This window comes from Anomaloglossus baeobatrachus, chromosome 5 (genome assembly GCF_048569485.1).
Source record: "Anomaloglossus baeobatrachus isolate aAnoBae1 chromosome 5, aAnoBae1.hap1, whole genome shotgun sequence".
Lineage (NCBI taxonomy): Eukaryota > Metazoa > Chordata > Amphibia > Anura > Aromobatidae > Anomaloglossus > Anomaloglossus baeobatrachus.
Genome location: NC_134357.1, coordinates 442846711 through 442868179, shown reverse-complemented (window position 1 = coordinate 442868179; position 21469 = coordinate 442846711). Strand labels below are relative to the sequence as shown.

The window sequence follows — 21469 nt, the reverse complement described above, 5'->3', positions numbered from 1 at the left end:
CTCACTGGAAGGGGTTTTCCTGCTCAACAAGCCAAAACCTTCTTCTAAATGCAGAGTTACGGAAAACCTTTTACTGAACCTTTTTAAATATGCAAGACAGCGAGGGATCTAATAAGTCAACACGGAAGGATTTGTGGGGCTTAATGTGTAAGTGTTAAAATTCAAGAACGCTGCTTGGAATAAATGCTTGGAAATTACAAGTCCGGAGTATAAACAATTTAATAAGATGCTGATACACAGCTCTACCTACCCCCTGGAGCGCAGTATTTGGGCTCATAGACTGAGTATTACCATTGAGCTATCATCGCTCCAATGGGTTAAAGAGTCCACAAGGTTAATGGAAACTTAAAGGGATTGTCTAGAATTAGAAGAGCATTGCTGATTTCTTACTAAACCATCCTCAGGCTGTGTGAAGTATTGTAGCTACGTTCCATTCACTTAGGAAGATCTGAACTAAAATACAATGGACAGGTTCGGTTTATGAAGAAGGACAATTATTTTCTAATTCTAGATTTTAAGGAAGGTGGAAAGTCTATGCCCAAAGCAAACACATGTATATGGCAAAGCAGTGTGTGTGGAGCCTGCACAGGGGCACATGGAGTCTCAATGGCTCCATATTATGCTTGGTAACCTGAGCTCCAGAAATATTCCTGTTGGACAATCCCTCAGTAATAAGTCCTGAAATGGAGCAAGCCATACAGCTACTGTCCATCTTTTACAACATGTTAAAAGCCATTTTTCATCACTGTAATTTGTATGTGTCCTATAATACTTCCCAAGCTCAAAATTGTTCTTTCTTTTTTCCTTAAGTGCCGATGGAGACTTTGCCGTTACCCACCTGACAAAAGCTCATCTCTTCCACGATGGCCGCATAAAATGGATGCCTCCTGCCATCTACAAGAGCTCTTGCAGCATTGATGTCACATTCTTCCCCTTTGACCAGCAAAACTGCACCATGAAGTTTGGCTCCTGGACTTATGATAGAGCTAAAATCGATCTAATTAGCATGCACAGCCATGTTGACCAGCTCGACTACTGGGAGAGCGGAGAATGGGTCATTGTTGATGCTGTCGGCAATTACAACATCAAAAAGTATGAGTGTTGCACAGAAATCTACTCAGACATCACATATTCCTTCATCATTAGAAGGCTTCCATTATTCTACACAATTAACCTCATCATCCCATGCCTTCTCATCTCCTGCTTGACAGTGTTGGTCTTCTACTTGCCCTCTGAATGTGGAGAGAAGATAACATTGTGTATTTCAGTGCTGCTTTCTCTGACCGTCTTCCTCCTCCTCATTACTGAGATCATCCCATCCACTTCTCTGGTCATTCCCTTGATTGGAGAATACCTTCTGTTCACTATGATTTTTGTTACGCTGTCCATTATCATCACAGTGTTTGTGTTGAATGTGCACCACCGCTCCCCTCGCACACACACAATGCCAGCTTGGGTACGAAGAATATTCTTAGATGTGGTGCCCCGGGTACTATTCATGAAAAGACCAGCAAAAGATAATTGCAAGAAGCTAATTGAGTCTCTACATATTAGAAGGCTTAGTCCTCCACCCAGACTGTGGACCGAGACTGAAATTGAACCAAACTTCCAGAGCTCATCTTCAGCCAGTCCCACCAGTCAAAGAGCTTCACCTACGTCTTCGTGTTGCCACCAGTTAGAACAAACTGCCAACACTCAAGTGATCTGCAAGTCACCATCAGGCCAATATTCAATGCTGTGTGAAGAATCAACACTGACTAGCTGTCCTTCTCCTCCGAATAAGACCCATCTTCTAGGAGAACCTCAAACCAATCTAATGCCAAAAGTACGTTCTATAAGTGTCCAACAAATGTACACCCCCAAAGAAACCAATGAGGCTACAATTCGTTGTCGTTCAAGGAGCATACAGTATTGCTACCTTCATGAGGACTCTTCTCTAACCAATGGCCAATCCAGCAATTCTCCATTGTCTCAGAGATGCCAAGTTAATGAAGGACAGCAAGGGAGTCAAAGTTCCCAATGTAAATGTAAGCCCAAAACCCAAGAAAAACCAAGTGGTGCCAGTCAAGTTACCAAAACGATTAGTGCCAAAGAGCAGCATGTACTCCTAATGTCTCCATCTCTCAAGCTCGCCATAGAAGGAGTCCACTACATTGCAGACCACCTGAGAGCAGAAGATGCAGACTTCTCTGTGAGTATATTGTTGAATTGTTAAAATGGCATTATGAACAAAGGGGCAATGCATCTCTTTATGTGCAATGGGCAAAAGGATCTGTATGTAATACAAACAGGAGCCCTCATAAAATGCATGCATCCTATAGATCAATATATTGATGTGCATGCATTACTCTGAAGTAATGTGAGTGCATTAAGATAAGTGGATAAGCATATGCCCGAAATCAGGATACGAAAGGGATAATTAACAGGAGGATTGGAAATTCCAAAAGGCCAGAGCCCCTTCACTTCTTCCACTTCTTGGCTACACTCCTACCTACTGCTTACACAAGTTCTCCAGTTTAGAAAATCTTTATTTGTTTAAACTTAAAGCGTCCTTTGGACAAAGTGGGTAACTTTAAAGGGAAGGTCTCGCATTTTTTAATTTTTGTATTAATAATAGTGATTATGGAATCAATTATTTTTAATGCAAAATTAAATTAATTGTTTATTTAGGTTTTTTTTATTCTATTTTTACTCAAACACTAGGGGCAGCCATCTTGGATTTGCTGTGTGTAGCAGTTACACACCTCAAATACGGCGGTCTCTGTGCATAAGAGATAGTAGTCAGCCTCTCACCCTATCTTTTACACTGTAGCTGCTTCCTGCTGTAACCTGGACACCCTCCCTGGTCTGTCCAGATCACAAGTCTGAGAAGAGACCGCCTCCATCTCTGTGGCGCCCACAGCGTATGCTGTGTATTCCACTTTCCCCTTGAACATGGCGGCAAGCAGCGAACTGCAGCGTGAGGCAGGTATTGTACTATAGGTCTTACACTGCAATTATCGTGTGACGCCCTGGGCAAGCCAGGGGTCACAGGTCACAACACCACACGCACCCCACATTCCCTGCAGGTACACACAAGGTCAAAACTAAAATCCTTGTTGCCTTCCTCCAGGGGCTGGTGTCCACACCAGGGGGTGGGCCAGGCGGTTGGCTCCACCCACCAAGGAGTTCACAGCCCTGGAGGCGGGAGAACCAGGCAGAACAGAGTTAAGCTAGGGAAGTGAAGGAGTAAAGATGGAGTTTGGAGGAGGAGATGGAAGGAGTTGAAGTGGAGAGCGAGAAGTGGGAGTTCAAAGTGAGAGGAAGTGGTAGAGGAGCTAAAGTAGGAGCAACAGAGAAAGTGACAGAAAGAAGCCTGAAGTTAGTCCGGGTGTGTGCCCCGGACTGAGACAGCAAGGTTGGCAGACGGCGGTGACCGTCTGCAGGCGAGACTGATTGGAGGTTGCCGAAAGGACCGTGGACGGGTGGTGACCCGGTGGTACCGGAGCGGTATACGAAGATTAGTCAGCACCAGGGCAGGGGCCTTTCGGATCCCGGCAAGGCTAGGAGTCGCCGAATTTGCCAAATCCGTCAGTGAAGGGGACGATTGTCTCCCAACAACCAAGTCCCGTTTGAAGGCAACAGTCCAACCGTTAAGGGGAGACACCGCCACCGCCAAGGCACCAGTTTCCCAGGGCCAGCGCCTGCGGGCAAGAGTGGAGCTCCTCCGGCTCATATCCAAGCTAGGGAGCGGGTTACCGGTGGGAACCCATCGCTACCAAACAACAACACATAGGTGCAGGGAAGAGACCGTCACCGTCAACTGCAGGGGAAGTCAGCACCGTAACCGTCCAAAGGACCCGTCCAACCAGCCGTTTGTTTACCGAGAACTGTGTCGTGTTTACTGGCTGAGTGAGTACCTCCGTGCCGTGCGGCACAGCGCTGCCCCTGCACCTCCACAGGCCCCATACCCGCCTGTCCACCATCCCAACCCCATCACTGGGCCCCGGGATCACCAACCCCTACCCATGGAGGGGCAACACAACAACTGGCTGCTCCACACCATCACTCCCGGGATCCCCATCCAGAGCAGCGGTGGTGTACATTCAATCACCACAACCGTGGGTGGCGTCACGGACAATAAACTATCCCCAAATCCCAATCCCCTTTCACTCACGGGCGAGGAGCGCCGCTCGAGTCCCCGGGATCCGGCCCAACGCTCGAGCCACCGAGCAGCGGCAGGCCGCAGCAGCCGCGGCAGCCGGACCCGAGCAGTAGGGAGAGCGCGGCGTCCCCTCCTCCGCCCGCGACAATCGCTTACCCCCAGCCCTCCATGTAACTCACCTCAGACCTCCGCTCCTGGCAGCTCCTCCTGTCTGTGTGCTGATAACGGAGCGGTGATCACAGCCTTGACTCATCTATAGCACAATACCAGCCTCAGTCGGCAGATCGACGCTCTCAGACTTCCCTCCCAGTAACTTCTTCTGTCAACACTCTGAGCTCAGCACAGGGGGCACAAAGCATTGGGGAACGTTGGAGCACAGAGCACTGGGGAATGTTGGGGCACAGAGCACTGGGGAATGTTGGGGCACAGAGCACTGGGGAAAATTGGGGCACACAGAGTACTGGGAGAAGCTGGGCGCGTAGCTAGACCTGGGGGACACTAGGGGAATAATGATACCTAGGGGAAGCTGGGTGCACAAAGATCTCTAGGGGCACAGAGAGCACTGGGGGATGCGGTAATATGGGGGCACAGTATATTGGGGGCACAGTAATTTGGTGGCAGAGTATATGGGGCACAGTATACAGTGTGGCACATCATACAGTGGAGCACTATGTCAGCGATTCTCTGTGACACTTCCCACATATTAGGATCACTTTGTGGTCACCAACAAAATGGCTATGTACTGTGATCCTAAACTTCATCCTCACTGATCCTGTTGCAAACACCAAGAAGGAGAGGGGGAGGCGTGGCATCACACACATTAGAGCAGATTACGCCCACTTTTACTGCAGTTGTAATGTGAGCTAGTTATACACTAGGTTTTCAGCAGCTGTTCCCCATAGTGTTTAAGAGTGGAAAATATCAAACTTTTTAAATAATTTGTTCACATTTTGCTTAATTAAAAACAAATGATAATATTTAAACAAAACATTAAAACATGAATACTTTATATTTTTTCAGTTATTGAAAAAAATGTTTTTATGGCACCTTCCCTTTAAGGAAACATTCATAAATGTTCAATTTCCCTGCAGTGCCCCCGCAGGAGAAATTAAGTATGACACAGCACCCATTCAAATCAATGGTCTATCTGTTTAATGCAGGGCAGCACAACTGAGAGAGCCACTTAGTAACCACATTGCACTCTATCCAAGAAATGAGAATCCAAACAGGGCACCCCCAGAATAACATGGAACTCCCTAATTTGATCTTTAAAAATAGACTTTCTAAACTGGAAATCCTATTTAAAGGGTTGTGGTGGATCAGGAAAATATATATACTTAAGGTTGCTTTACACGCTGCAACATCGCTAGAGATTGCTAGCGATGTCGAGCGCGATCGCACCCGCCCATGTTGTTCGTGCGACATTTGGTGCTCGCTGCCGTAGCGAACATTATCGCTACGGCAGCGTCACACGCACATACCTTGTCAGCGACGTCGCTGTGACCGCCGAACAATCCCTCCCTCAAGGGGGAGGTGCGTTCGGCGTCATAGCGACGTCACTGCGGCATCACACGGCAGCCGCTTAATAGCAGAGGAGGGGCGGAGATGAGCGGCCGGAACATGCCGCCCACCTCCTTCCTTCCTCATTGCCGGTGGTCGGAGGTAAGGAGATGTTCGTTGTTCCTGCAGTGTCACACATAGCGATGTGTGCTGCCGCAGGAACGACAAACAACATCGTACCTGTGGCAGCAGCGATATTAAGGACAGGAGCGACGTGTCAACGATCACTGTTTTTGAACGATTTTGCGATCGTTGATCGTCGCTCCTTGGTGTCACACGCTGCAATGTCATTACCGGCGCCAGATGTGCGTCACTAGCGACGTGACCCCGACGATAAATCGCTGCCCGTGTCGCATAACCTCGCTTACACCCGTCACACGCACTTACCTGCCTAGCGACGTCGCTGTTGCCTCCTTTCTAAGGGGGTGGTTCGTTCGGTGTCATAGCGACGTCACTAAGTGGCCGCCCAATAGCAGAGGAGGGGCAGAGATGAGCAGGCCAAACATCCCGCCCACCTCCTTCCTTCCTCATTGACGATGGACGCAGGTACGGTGAGTTTCCTCGTTCCTGCGGTGTCACACATAGCGATGTGTGCTGCCGCAGGAACGACAAACAACCTTGCTACTCACCTGTCAACGATTTTTGGTGTTGGAGCGACCTCTCCAATACCAACAATTTTAACTCTTTTGTGATCAATTTAGGTCGCTCAGAGGTGTTACATGTTGCGATGTCACTAACGACGCCGGATGTGCGTCACAAACACCGTGACCCCGACGATATATCGTTAGCGATGTCGTAGCGTGTAAAGCACCCTTAAGTCTCATCCACAGGAATAGGGATAAGCTGCAATACCAAGCATGACCCATGACTGAGAGGGGTGCTGTTTATACATTAAATCAATTTTTGTGTAGCCCAGAACAACATCTTTAGGATGGGGCTTGTCGGTGACCAAAGTTTGGTACTACATCACAGCGGATATAAGAGAATGCGCATTACAACTCCAAAGATACAGTAACAAACAAGCTGCAAGATGTCCAACCGCTTCCTTGAGATGATAATGTGGCCTCTTTCACTAATATTTTGCTGCAATGTAGTTATGACACCTAGTAAACTTTTTTCACGGGACAATTATCACTGCCAAACTCGCCATGTAGCCTCATCCCAGTTATCTGTTGATATCTGGATCTCCTTCACATCAGCACCATTCCAATATGATTTCCTACCAGTGGAGCTAATCACGTGCACCCATGGTATAGAGTGTGATACATTAGACCACTGGGAGAGGATATGTCTGTAGTGATACTTATGTTCATTAACCCTGAGCCTCCACAGTTGGTGGTACATATAGCAGCTCCTCATTGTTCAGTATTGGCCCGAGCAGAAGACGCTGGTGACCTTGCCTCTCCATACCGGCCTATACGATTCAGCTTCAGTCATTATGCGGCAGGTGCAAGCTGTGCTGTCTGATAACTTTAAATGGAGGCCATTGTCAGCAAGCCACTCACAGTGTGATAAAGTGAGCGCACAGCCTGCAATCATTTAGTCTATTTCCATCTCAAGTGGCTGTTATCAGTCTTTTTCTCGGCATCTTTTCCCATAGCTTTCAACCCCCTCTACTTCATGGTTTGTGTATGCCACGTCGTGACTTTTCTCCTCCTTCTCCCCGACACGTCGCTTCCCTTTTTTTTTTACATTCTTCTGTTGACTACACGCATGGTTCTGCTTGACTTCTGAAGGGCTTCCCCTGTGTCATTCCTTGGCCATGCCTGTAGCACACAAAGATCAAGACTTGTTGCTGCTGCCTTGCCTAAGGCTAGCGCCACACATCCGTGCCTCCGGTACGTGTTTGTCATTTTTTACACGTACCGGCGGCACGGAGACACGTTAACCAATGCTACCCTATTGTAGCAGGCACACACACGTAAAACCACACGGAACGTGTGTCCGTGTGCGTTTGTACGTGTGTGCGTTTTTCAAAGCGCTGACATGTCAGTGATTTCTCCCGCAGCACGGGTGTCACACGGCCCGCACCCGTACCACACGGGTGTAGTGTGGATGCGGTCCCGTGTGACGCGCGCCGGAGAAAACACACATGTCAGTGAAAAAAAAAACAAACATTAACTCACCTTCTCCAGCCCTCCTGTCTCTGCCGCTGCTGCCTCTTGCTTCCGACCGCCGCTCATTATTCTCATTGAATATTCACTTCACTGCCTGGCAGCAGCAGCAGCGGGGAGACGGGAGGGCTGGAGACCGAGGATCAGCACCACGGACAGCAGCGCGGACATCAGGAAGGACCAGGTGAGTATGATAATTACCGGTTCTACGTGTGCTATCGCGGATAGCACACGTAGAACACACGTGTCACGCACGTACCAGAGACACGTACTTACCTGCACGCAACACGCAGGGAAAATACGTGTCTCTCGGCACGTGCGTGAATTTCACGTGAGTGTGGCAGAAGCCTAAGATTGCTCCATATCAAAACTGAATGCTTCATACTATAGATAGTAGCATACACATAAGAGCCTAGTTTGGGCATTTAGGCCAGTCACCCCAGTCCCAACCCATGACCATTAGGCTTATTTTGCAACACAATATTTATCAATAGATTTGAGCAAATCATTTTTAAAATTGGATTCACTAGCTTTAAAAAAATTAGATTTGCAGTAATCACCATACTGTAAAGCCTTTTGCCCTGAAAAGACATGAGTAACACTGAAGACTCCTAGGATTCTATTGAAACCCTTTAAAGGAACTCTGTCAGCATAGAAAGACTGTTCAAACCAAGCACAAGCATGCAGTGCATCATGGTGCGGCCAACTTTTAAGTCACAGTCCAACTTGCTTGTTTTCATTCTATCTGCATCCTGTCCCTTTTGTTCGATTGACAGCTGTGGCTTCAGTGAGACAAAGATGGTTAAAAAATGATCCCTTTTAGTAGTGGTCAGATATCTGCATTCCTGGTGTTTATACACAGGCGGTGCACTCAGAAGAAGCAATTGCTTTTGGCAAGCGGTGGTCCAAAATTTCTCCCTATTTGGGAAGAAGCAATAGGGGAAGAAGCTATAGCTGTTCAGAAAGCCTCCCAAAATTATTCCTTTTTCATGAGCAGTTTCAGGTTAATTAACGCTGTACAGGGTAGGGTTCCCAGTATCAATGCAGTACACAATGGGCAAGGAAGAGATATATATGTTTCTGTGTTATCAGTAGTGGCAGCAGCAGCAACCACAGAATATAGAATATGATGGGACAGGCAAGGCGATGTTCGGTTTTATAGTGCCAGCACTGGCAGCCGTAAGAGTATAGCTGCAGAACGCATTGAATAGGCAGAGAATGTGTACCTGTCTATCAGTAGCAGCAGTGGCACAGTATAGAATAAGAAGGAACAGATGTGGGGATTTCTGGCTGTGTAGGGCAAGCACATACAGCCTCAGGAATAGTATTAATAGCACAATATAGATATAATAGTACGACAAGCAGACAGTTTAGCACCACTGACTCCAACGAGAGCTGAAAAGGAGAGCTGAGACCCAAAAACCGGGGGTACCAAACAAAAGAATAAGTGACAAGTTCACATTCAAAAATGTCGAAAGAAAAGGGGCACTCATCCAGAGTAGGGAAAAAATGGTCCTTTATTTTACATGGACAACGAGAGGCAGACGGAGGAAACGGGAAGCAAGATCCTCGCTTCCTGCTTCCTCCCTCTGCCTCTTGTTGTCCATGTGAAATAAAGGACTGTTTTTTCCCTACTCTGGGTGAGCACAATTTAGATATAACATGAGGGACAGGCAAGAGTTGATTAGTTGACGCATCAGCACTGGCAGCAGTAGAACAGTTTAGAATACAATGGACAGAAAGGAAGTTTTCTCGTCAGTCTATTCATTGGCATCATATATAGGTGAATGAAAATCAGCACTGATCCATGCCTGATTCATTTTGACACATGGAAAGTTTTCCACACTTGCGAGGAACATCTTGGTCTGTTTGAAAGCAACAAAGCCAGCGGCAATCCTGAAAACTCTCGCTATTGGTACACTGGAGAGCGGATAAGACAATACGCCTTTACTGAGCAAGTTTTTGACCCAGTAGTCCATGAGTTAAGGGCTCAGTCAAACTGTCAAAAAATGCTAAAAACCAAGTAAAATTGAAGCTGGGATACTGGGTAAGTTCTTTCCACTGGTCCGGTCTGGTGACCCAAAAGTCCATGGCTTCAGGGAATGGGATATCTGCAAAAGAAAGACCACAATACAGGTACGACCGTACCTGGCTGTTCAGATGCTGCGTCTCTGTTTGCTGAAGTATGCAGGTTGGAGCAGCGGCAGATAAAACATCTGGTCCATCATATGATATACTGTATACTGCAATCACTGCTGCTGCCTCAGCGACTTGTTGCAGCCTCAGCACTAACAGATGTCGGGGAATCTTGGCTCTGCACAGATCAGAGAGGGGGGTCTCCTGTTCAGACGTGTGGTCTGCAGGTGTCAGCTCAATTAAATCTTTTCATGACAATGGGCCAACTATGACTCCCTTTCGAGAAGTCAGAAAAAATCCCCCAATTTTGCTTTTATAGCGAAGGTCTGAAAACATGACCACAAGTCATATCTTGGCTTGATGTTAACTATATGACTGTCATTTCACAAGCGACTGTGCTCCAATTTGCCTGCTGTATGACATCATTAATCCCTGTTTTATGCTGTTTGTAAACCCCACCATAAGCAACGTTTCATTTGATGCCATTGATGTTGCAAATCAGGCAGACTGTTCTGTTTTTGCGAAGCCTGGATAACATGTTTTGCCATATAAGACCAGTTGAAATACCCAGGCACTCACTCTCCTGGTAACGGCAGGTTCTTCTGCAACCAGGTATCTTTCGTTAAGAAAGTTTTCATGATTAAGTTCAGACCATGCCTATGCAAAGAGGATGGTACTTTTCCAAACCACTACTTGCCCAGTTGTAGTTGATAGGAAGCCATTCAGCAGGATATTTACTGATTGCTACAGAAGAACAACTCATCCGCTGTACGACTTTTATCATCCATGCTCCCAAGTTTAAAACTGCTTGGCAATGTTTGGTCTTACAAGAACAAAAAGACTGTAGGTAAGGAGTAGATACAACACTGTGTCCTGTTGCTATTGAGATGGGTTCATGTTCATTGAAGAGGATGCGGAGGAGGTGGATAACCGCAATCTGGCAGTGGAACCAAACCTAGTGCTGATCCGTGGAGAATTCATAACCTGGCAATGGAAGCAAACCTTGTGCTGATCCGTGGAGGCTTCATAACCTGACAGTGGAACCAAACCTAGTGCTGATCCGTGGAGAATTCATAACCTGGCAATGGAAGCAAACCTTGTGCTGATCCGTGGAGGCTTCATAACCTGACAGTGGAACCAAACCTAGTGCTGATCCGTGGAGAATTCATAACCTGGCAGTGGAACCAAAACTATTGCTGATCCGTGGAGGCTTCATAACCTGGCAATGGAAGCAAACTTTGTGCTGATCCGTGGAGGCTTCATAACCTGGCAATGGAAGCAAACCTTGTGCTGATCCGTGGAGGCTTCATAACCTGGCAGTGGAAGCAAACCTAGTGCTGATCCGTGGAGGCTTCATAACCTGGCAATGGAAGCAAATCTAGTGCTGATCAGTGGAGGCTTCATAACCTGGTAGTGGAGCTGAACCTAGTGCTGATCAGTGGAGGCTTCATAACCTGGCAATGGAAGCAAACCTTGTGCTGATCCGTGGAGGCTTCATAACCTGGTAGTGGAACTAAATCTAGTGCTGATCTGTGGAGACTTTATAACCTGGCAGTGGAAGAAAACCTACTGTTGGTCAGTGGAGACTTCATAACCTGGTAGTGGAGCTGAACCTAGTGCTGATCTGTGGAGACTTTATAACCTGGCAGTGGAAGCAAACCTAGTGCTGATCAGTGAAGGCTTCATAACCTGGCCTGGTTGCGGAGGTGCATCTTTACTACTCAAAACATTCACCAACTGGGCCATGAAAGGCATACAATATTCCTGTCCATAGTTCCTCTCCCTGTGTCTATGATGCAGTGCACTTTCATGTTCAGAAGCAAATCAAGACAGTAGCCCACATTCTCCTGCAAATGAGAGCACAAAGCGGGCACAATTTGGAAAGAACTAATGGCAGTTGAGTATATTCCAGAGAGGCTAAGTGCATGCCATCATTTTTCAAAAGGCAGCAGAATCCATTAAGTGGTACGGCGGTAACTGCATGACTAGTCAGTTGACCATGTGGGAGTTGAGTTGGCACACAAGGAGCCTATGCTTATTTTTGTTTCCTTGCTACACAATCAAGGATGGATATCTGACATCGCAACAAAGAAGTCGCAAAAGGATGAGTACAACAAGCAGAAGTTGTGGATGATAATTATGATGATGACTCTTACTAGGTACTACTTGAGGATGCAGTACGGCTACCGGAAAGATGAATAAGGAGACGTAGTAGCAGGGCAGCTGGAGCCTTGCTCATGTTTCTAATCAGCTTGCTTTTCCCAAATAAGCATGTGATGTTGCTTCATGTGCTGATGGAGCGGAGTATTTAATAGTCTATTCAAGACCTATTCAAGACAGAATGTGCATTGCTTATTTTCCTCTTCCAGAGCTTGCACAATGAAAAGGGTTTGTCAGCTGGCGGCATGGAAAAGAATTTCCTCATCTCAGATGCCCGCACGTAGGACTTGCCTCCACCACAACCACAGCTTTCAGGCGCTTTTGAGCCTCCTCTACCTACAGTAACTGTGGCATCGCTTGCTGACAGCAAAAGTAAATCTGCCCCTGTAAGATCTTTTGGCTGAATGTCAGCTCCGCGATTTATCACTGAAGACAACATCCAAAAAAGCCAAATGTGGCCACAGGACGTAGCATTTTAGTATTTGTGTGGCATGTACCAGTGTCAAATTGCACTAGTGTAACAGGTGGGCAGAAACACACATGTACAGTTACATGGTATGTTTGGATTTTTTCTTTCGGAGTCGCACGTAGGTGTCACACGTAACGACGTCGCTAACGATGACGGAAGTGCGTCACGAAAACCGTGACCCCGACGACATATCGTCAGATAAATCCTTAGCGTGTAAAGCAGCCTTATCTCTCTCTCCGTCTATCAACCGAATGTGCAATATTCACAGACAACTAAACACATCTTTTTCAGTGCTACAAATGTACAGCACCGACTGTCTGGGATATTTGTCCGGACAATCTTTCCCTATCTCTAATGCTGAACTGTGAGCTTTGATATCCTCTCACTGAATCACCCTAAGGCCCCCTTCACACGTCTGTGAAAAACATTCATGTTTTGCACAGCCGTGTTGAAGGTGCTTATGGCCCATCTGTGTACCGTGATTTTGGCACACTAGTATTCACTGTGTGCTGTCGATGATAGCACACGGAGAGCAGGAACTTTTTACTCACCTGTCACCGGCGCTGCTGTTCCCGATGCTGATGTCTCTGGTGCTGCTGCTTCTGGGTCCGTGGTGCAGTGAATATTCATGAGCATAATGAGTGGGCCTAGAAGCAAGTGACAGCAACGCTGGAGACAGGTGAGTGTAGGAAATAATTTTGTTTCAAAGACGTGATTTCTCTGGTACGTGTCACACAGTTCACATCAGTGTGCAGTCCGTGTGACATCAGTGTTGCTGGAGAAAAACAGACTTGTCTCCGTGTGGAACACACACATACGCATGTGCTTCATATAGACACACGGTCCTTGTGAAAACACTGATGTGTGCACAGACCCATTGATTTTAATAGACAAAAAACCATAGTCAGCTCACCCCTCTTCACTCCCGGACTCCAACCGATGCAGGGAACGCCCTGGCCCGGGCGGAAGACAACTTCAAAAAAGGCAGATATCCAGCATCAAGGAGAGTAGTGGATTAAAACTTGCTTTTATTAGACAAGTAAAAACAAAATGTGGTCCAGTGAGCACAGAGGCACAAGTATTATGCGTATAAACCAACGCGTTTCGACCAGAGCGTCTTATTCATGGCATGTGATTTACCCCAAAACTGATCCCATATAAAGAGGTACACATTATACATCATTGGCAAGACTGAGTGCTTGATTAAAATTGAAACAGGTGCAAGTCCCAGTGCAATATAGACATGTGGGACTGGAGTAAAAACATGTGGGTGGAAAACCGCAATTTGAAGAACAACATATATATTGACATGTGAATGTAAAAATAAAGCACAGATCAGAGATTATAATTTACAGAGGATTAAATTGAGGGCAAAAAGATGGGTATACATATATACAGGGCCGGCGTCAGCACCCGGCATACCCGGGCAAATGCCGGGGCCCTGGAGAGCCGGGGGGGCCCACTCGGCCTCGTCAGCTCTGGTGCACCTTGGCCGGGGCCCACTCTCCTTAGTTCTGCGGTCCCCGGGCCGAGTTCCGGGGACCGCAGTCCTCGGCAGGAATCTGCGGCGCCGTCTCTTTAAGGCGCGCAGACTTCCTGGTTTGAACTTCATCTGTGGGCGGAGCTACAGACCGGCATCCTGCTCAGTCCCACAGATGAGAGTTGCAGTGCCAGCCAGCGACCCCCAGCACAGCGTGTCCCTCCGGCGCTGTGTGGGCCCCTTCTCCTCCGTGACCTGAGCGGTATGTGCCCTCCCCAACCCCGATTTATGCCCCCCCCCGGAGCCGCGCGTGTCTGTCTCTGTCTGTATGTAGCAGAGCTAGGTGTGTATGTATATAGCAGAGCTAGGTGTGTATGTATATACCAGAGCTATGTGTGTATGTATGCAGCAGAGCTATGTGTGTATGTATATAGCAGAGCTATGTGTGTATGTATATAGCAGAGCTAGGTGTGTATGTATATAGCAGAGCTATGTGTGTATGTATGCAGCAGAGCTATGTGTGTATGTATATAGCAGAGCTATGTGTGTATGTATATAGCAGAGCTATGTGTGTATGTATATAGCAGAGCTAGGTGTGTATGTAGCAGAGCTATGTGTGTATGTATATAGCAGAGCTATGTGTGTATGTATATAGCAGAGCTATGTGTGTATGTATATAGCAGAGCTAGGTGTGTATGTATATAGCAGAGCTAGGTGTGTATGTATATAGCAGAGCTATGTGTGTATGTATGCAGCAGAGCTATGTGTGTATGTATATAGCAGAGCTATGTGTGTATGTATGTAGCAGAGCTATGTGTGTATGTATGTGGCAGAGCTATGTGTGTATGTGGCAGAGCTATGTGTGTATGTATATAGCAGAGCTATGTGTGTATGTATATAGCAGAGCTAGGTGTGTATGTATATAGCAGAGCTATGTGTGTATGTATATAGCAGAGCTATGTGTGTATGTATGCAGCAGAGCTATGTGTGTATGTATATAGCAGAGCTATGTGTGTATGTATGTAGCAGAGCTATGTGTGTATGTATGTGGCAGAGCTATGTGTGTATGTGGCAGAGCTATGTGTGTATGTATATAGCAGAGCTATGTGTGTATGTATATAGCAGAGCTATGTGTGTATGTATATAGCAGAGCTATGTGTGTATGTATATAGCAGAGCTATGTGTGTATGTATATAGCAGAGCTATGTGTGTATGTATGTAGCAGAGCTATGTGTGTATGTATATAGCAGAGCTATGTGTGTATGTATGTGGCAGAGCTATGTGTGTATGTAGCAGAGTTATGTGTGTATGTATATAGCAGAGCTAGGTGTGTATGTATATAGCAGAGCTATGTGTGTATGTATATAGCAGAGCTATGTGTGTATGTATGTGGCAGAGCTATGTGTGTATGTAGCAGAGCTATGTGTGTATGTATATAGCAGAGCTATGTGTGTATGTATGTAGCAGAGCTAGGTGTGTATGTATATAGCAGAGCTAGGTGTGTATGTATATAGCAGAGCTAGGTGTGTATGTATATAGCAGAGCTAGGTGTGTATGTATATAGCAGAGCTATGTGTGTATGTATATAGCAGAGCTATGTGTGTATGTATATAGCAGAGCTATGTGTGTATGTATATAGCAGAGCTATGTGTGTATGTATATAGCAGAGCTATGTGTGCATGTATATAGCAGAGCTATGTGTGCATGTATATAGCAGAGCTATGTGTGTATGTATGTGGCAGAGCTATGTGTGTATGTAGCAGAGCTATGTGTGTATGTATATAGCAGAGCTATGTGTGTATGTATATAGCAGAGCTATGTGTGTATGTATATAGCAGAGCTATGTGTGTATGTATGTGGCAGAGCTATGTGTGTATGTGGCAGAGCTATGTGTGTATGTGGCAGAGCTATGTGTGTATGTATGTGGCAGAGCTATGTGTGTATGTGGCAGAGCTATGTGTGTATGTATATAGCAGAGCTAGGTGTGTATGTATATAGCAGAGCTATGTGTGTATGTATATAGCAGAGTTATGTGTGTATGTATGTGGCAGAGCTATGTGTGTATGTGGCAGAGCTATGTGTGTATGTGGCAGAGCTATGTGTGTATGTGGCAGAGCTATGTGTGTATGTAGCAGAGCTATGTGTGTATGTAGCAGAGCTATGTGTGTATGTAGCAGAGCTATGTGTGTATGTATGTAGCAGCGCTGTGTCTGTATGTATTTAGCAGAGCTATGTGTGTATGTATGTAGCAGAGCTATGTGTGTATGTAGCAGAGCTATGTGTGTATGTATGTAGCAGCGCTGTGTCTGTATTTAGGTATGCAGCAGAGCTGTGTGTGCCTGTATGCATGTATGATGTGTATCTATGTATGTCAGTGTATATAACTGTATAGATGTGTCAGTTCTATATGTATTTTTGTGAGTTTGTCGTTAAATATGTATATGTATGTGTACGTATGTGTGTCTGCGTGTGGATGGGGCCCACTGGGACTCTTCCGCCCGGGGCCCACAAAAACCTGGAGCCGGCCCTGCATATATACGTGTATATGCTTCATTAAAGAGAACCTGTTTCAATTTTAATCAAGCACTCAGTCTTGCCAATGACGTATAATGTGTACCTCTTTATATGGGATCAGTTTTGGGGTAAATCACATGCCATGAATAAGACGCTCTGGTCGAAACGCGTTGGTTTATACGCATAATACTTGTGCCTCTGTGCTCACTGGACCACATTTTGTTTTTACTTGTCTAATAAAAGCAAGTTTTAATCCACTACTCTCCTTGATGCTGGATATCTGCCTTTTTTGACATTGATTTTAATAGGTCTGCGTATGTCTGTGTCTCCGGTACGTATGAAAAATGGACGTCATATGTACCGGAATCACTGATGTGTGAAGGGGGCCTAAAGGAGTGGCTGCATTTCCTGCCTCTGCTTTTATATAGGCTATTATAGTCCCTTCTGATTGGCTGTGCTATTCCATGTGATACAACTACAAGACGTTATCGGGAAGCCCATGTGGCTGATGTAACCTTCTGCAATGTGTCTAATGGCATTATACTTGGCGATTTTGATGAGTTGAATTGCAATTGCAAATTCTGTCATCTCTATTCACTAACATTCCTGTCATACCGAGCCACAATGCTTCCCACAAGCAAATGGGATAAAACATCTAGGCTCCATCTTTCTTAAGACATTTATAGCATCTACATTAATTGACTCTATGATGTGTACTCCCTTTAAAAGACTTTAAAGTGTAATTGTCATTTTAATTTTTATTTCATAAATCAATAGTACACATGAAAATAAGCAACTTTGTAATATATCTTATCAGACAAATTTACTTCTTTCTCTGCCAGGAGATTCGATTTAGGTAGAAGAGGAAGGAGGGGGGGGGGGGAGTGCAGGTCTGCCCCTAGCTCCAACCTCTGCCTCTAGCTCCGCCTCCTCCTGTCTACATAGAATCTCATCAGCACCAATTACCATCTCCTATCTCAGTAATGGGAAAGTCTTCACTGAATACAGATTTTACCTCACAATTGAGACTTTTGATATCACTAGCAAGTGGTGTATTCCCTTCATGCTTTAACCCCTTCACGACCTTTGACGGATCTAGCCGTCATGGTGCCCTGGTACTTAAAGACCCATGACGGATAGATCCGTCATGGCGAAATCGCGGCCCCGGAGCACCGGGCACCGCGATCGGTTTTAAAAAACTGTAGATTCGGGAAGGAGAGGACTTGTACCTGACCTCAGGAGGGGTGGTGTCTCCTTCCCGGACCTACGGAGGCTGTGATTGGCTGACGAACGCCGTTCAGCCAATCACAGCCAGTGTTATGTTTCAGCCATTGAAAATGGCTGAAGCATTGAAATCCAGCTATGTCAGTGCTGCTGCAGCACTGGCCATTGGCTGGAGCTCAGTGAGCTTTACTGCACCCGCCCCCAGCTCTGATTGGAGAGATCGGCCTTGTGACCGATTTCTCCAAGCAGCACCGTGCCTCTGGGGCCGGGTGAGCTCGCTGTAGGAGATCGCTCTCCTCAGCGTCTCCCTCCGTGGAATCTGAGGAGAGCGATCCCTGCGGGTGCCCATCTGTGAGTCACAGCCCCCGATCCACCGCTGCCCTGCTCCATGTGCTTCGCCCCTGCTCTCCCGCTGCGCTCCTGCATGTGACGCCGCTATTCTCCCGCTGCGCCCCTGCATGTTATGCCGCTACTCAGCAGTAAGAGCAAGCGGCGTCAGATGCAGGGGGTGGCGCAGCGGGAGGAGAGCGTCACGGCGGCCGCTGCACTCTCCCCATCAGCCGCGCCACCGCCCCAGCATCTGCCGCACCCCTCTCCCCATCAGTCACTGCTCTCGCCCCATCTGCTGCTCCACCGCCCCAGCATCTGCCGCTCCCCTCTCCCCATCACTCACTGCTCTCGCCCCATCTGCTGCTCCACCGCCCCAGCATCTGCCGCTCCCCTCTCCCCATCAGTCACTGCTCTCGCCCCATCTGCTGCTCCACCGCCCCAGCATCTGCCGCTCCCCTCTCCCCATCACTCACTGCTCTCGCCCCATCTGCTGCTCCACCGCCCAGCATCTGCCGCACCCCTCTCCCCATCACTCACTGCTCTCGCCCCATCTGCTGCTCCACCGCCCCAGCATCTGCCGCTCCCCTCTCCCCATCAGTCACTGCTCTCGCCCCATCTGCTGCTCCACCGCCCAGCATCTGCCGCTCCCCTCTCCCCATCAGTCACTGCTCTCGCCCCATCTGCTGCTCCACCGCCCAGCATCTGCCGCTCCCCTCTCCCCATCAGTCACTGCTCTCGCCCCATCTGCTGCTCCACCGCCCCAGCATCTGCCGCTCCCCTCTCCCCATCAGTCACTGCTCTCGCCCCATCTGCTGCTCCACCGCCCAGCATCTGCCGCTCCCCTCTCCCCATCAGTCACTGCTCTCGCCCCATCTGCTGCTCCACCGCCCAGCATCTGCCGCTCCCCTCTCCCCATCACTCACTGCTCTCGCCCCATCTGCTGCTCCACCGCCCAGCATCTGCCGCTCCCCTCTCCCCATCAGTCACTGCTCTCGCCCCATCTGCTGCTCCACCACCCCAGCATCTGCCGCTCCCCTCTCCCCATCAGTCACTGCTCTCGCCCCATCTGCTGCTCCACCGCCCAGCATCTGCCGCTCCCCTCTCCCCATCAGTCACTGCTCTCGCCCCATCTGATGCTCCACCGCCCCAGCATCTGCCGCTCCCCTCTCCCCATCAGCCACTGCTCTCTCCCAATCAGCCACTGCTCTCTCCCCATCTGCCGCTCCACTCTCCCCAGCATCTGCCGCTCCACCGCCCCAGCATCTGCCGCTCCCCTCTCCCCATCAGCCACTGCTCTCTCCCCATCTGCCGCTCCACTCTCCCCTGCATCTGCCGCTCCACCGCCCCAGCATCTGCCGCTCCACCGCCCCAGCATCTGCCGCTCCCCTCTCCCCATCAGCCACTGCTCTCTCCTTATCTGCCGCTCCACTCTCCCCTGCATCTGCCGCTCCACCGCCCCAGCATCTGCCGCTCCACCGCCCCAGCATCTGCCGCTCCCCTCTCCCCATCAGCCACTGCTCTCCCCTGCATCTGCCGCTCCACTCTCCCCTGCATCTGCCGCTCCACCGCCCCAGCATCTGCCGCCCCACCGCCCCAGCATCTGCCGCTCAACCGCCCCAGCATCTGCCGCTCAACCGCCCCAGCATCTGCCGCTCCACCGCCCCAGCATCTGCCGCTCCCCTCTCCCCATCAGCCACTGCTCTCTCCCCATCTGCCGCTCCACTCTCCCCTGCATCTGCCGCTCCACCGCCCCAGCATCTGCCACTCCACTCTCCCTTGCATCTGCCGCTCCACTCTCCCCTGCATCTGCCGCTCCACTCTCCCCTGCATCTGCCGCTCCACTCTCCCCTGCATCTGCCGCTCCACTCTCCCCTGCATCTGCCGCTCCACTCTCCCTATCAGCCACTGCTCTCTCCCCATCTGCCGCTCCACCGCCCCTGCATCTGCCGCTCCACCGCCCCTGCATCTGCCGCTCTACCGCCCCTGCATCTGCCGCTCCACCGCCCCTGCATCTGTCGCTCCACCGCCCCTGCATCTGTCGCTCCACCGCCCCTGCATCTGCCGCTCCACCGCCCCTGCATCTGCCGCTCCACCGCCCCTGCATCTGCCGCTCCACTCTCCCCTGCATCTGCCGCTCCACCGCCCCTGCATCTGCCGCTCCACTCTCCCCTGCATCTGCCGCTCCACTCTCCCCTGCATCTGCCGCTCCACTCTCCCCTGCATCTGCCGCTCCACTCTCCCCTGCATCTGCCGCTCCACTCTCCCCTGCATCTGCCGCTCCACTCTCCCCTGCATCTGCCGCTCCACTCTCCCCTGCATCTGCCGCTCCACTCTCCCCTGCATCTGCCTCTCCACTCTCCCCTGCATCTGCCGCTCCACTCTCCCCTGCATCTGCCGCTCCACTCTCCCCTGCATCTGCTGCTCCACTCTCCTGCATCTGCCGCTCCACTCCCCAGCATCTGCCGCTCCACTCCCCAGCATCTGCCGCTCCACTCCCCAGCATCTGCCGCTCCACTCCCCAGCATCTGCCGCTGCACTCCCCAGCATCTGCCGCTCCACTCTCCCCATCAGCCGCTCCACCGCCCCTGCATCAGCCACCGCACTCTCGCACAGTGTGCGGCTGTGTCGGGTGATGCGATGCGAGATTTGTGCATTGCTCTCACGTGTGGCGCTTGCCTTAGTGTCAGTTGCAGATGCATATATTTTTTTTTTTTTTTACTGACGTCTGTATTTTTTATTATGCCAAACTAATGTTTCTTTGTATTGGGGGGGGGTCTAGTTTCCAACATGGGGTCACATGTGGGGGAGCTCCACTGTTTGGGCATATCAGGGGGATCTCCAAACACGACATGGTGCGGCTAACGATTCCAGCTAATTTTCCATTTAAAAAGTCAAATGACGCTCCTTTCCTCTGGAGCTCTGCCGTGCGCCCAAACAGTGTTTTTCTGCCACATATGAGGTATCAGCGTACTCAGAACAAATTGCCCAACAAATTTTGCGGTCCACTTTATCCTGTTACCCCTGTACAAATTAAAAAATGGAGCCTAAAATAACATTTTGTGGAAAAAAAAAAGTACTTTTTTGTTTTTATGCCTCAATGTATGAAGCACGTGAGGGTTCAAAGTGCTCATTACCCATGTAGATTTATGCCATGGGGGGTTTAGTTTCCAAAATGAGGTCACTTGTGGGGGAGCTCCATTGTTTAGGCACCTCAGGGGGTCTCCAAACGCAACATGGCGTACGCTAATAATTCCAACCAATTTTGCTGTGAAATGGCGCTCCTTCTCTTCTGAGCCCCGCTGTGTGCCCAGACAATTACTTTCCACCACATATGAGGT

At 48.8% G+C, this 21469-nt stretch overlaps 1 protein-coding gene across 1 annotated transcript in view; it reads left to right on the top strand.

Annotated features, from left to right (window-relative positions):
- The window catches only part of CHRNA4 (cholinergic receptor nicotinic alpha 4 subunit), a 93668-nt gene that overhangs the window by 63053 nt on the left and 9146 nt on the right, over nucleotides 1-21469 (top strand). Inside the window, exon 5 of the mRNA XM_075350434.1 lies at nucleotides 811-2191. Within this exon, the coding sequence (XP_075206549.1) occupies nucleotides 811-2191 (1381 nt within the window). The remainder of the gene's footprint in view (nucleotides 1-810; nucleotides 2192-21469) is intronic.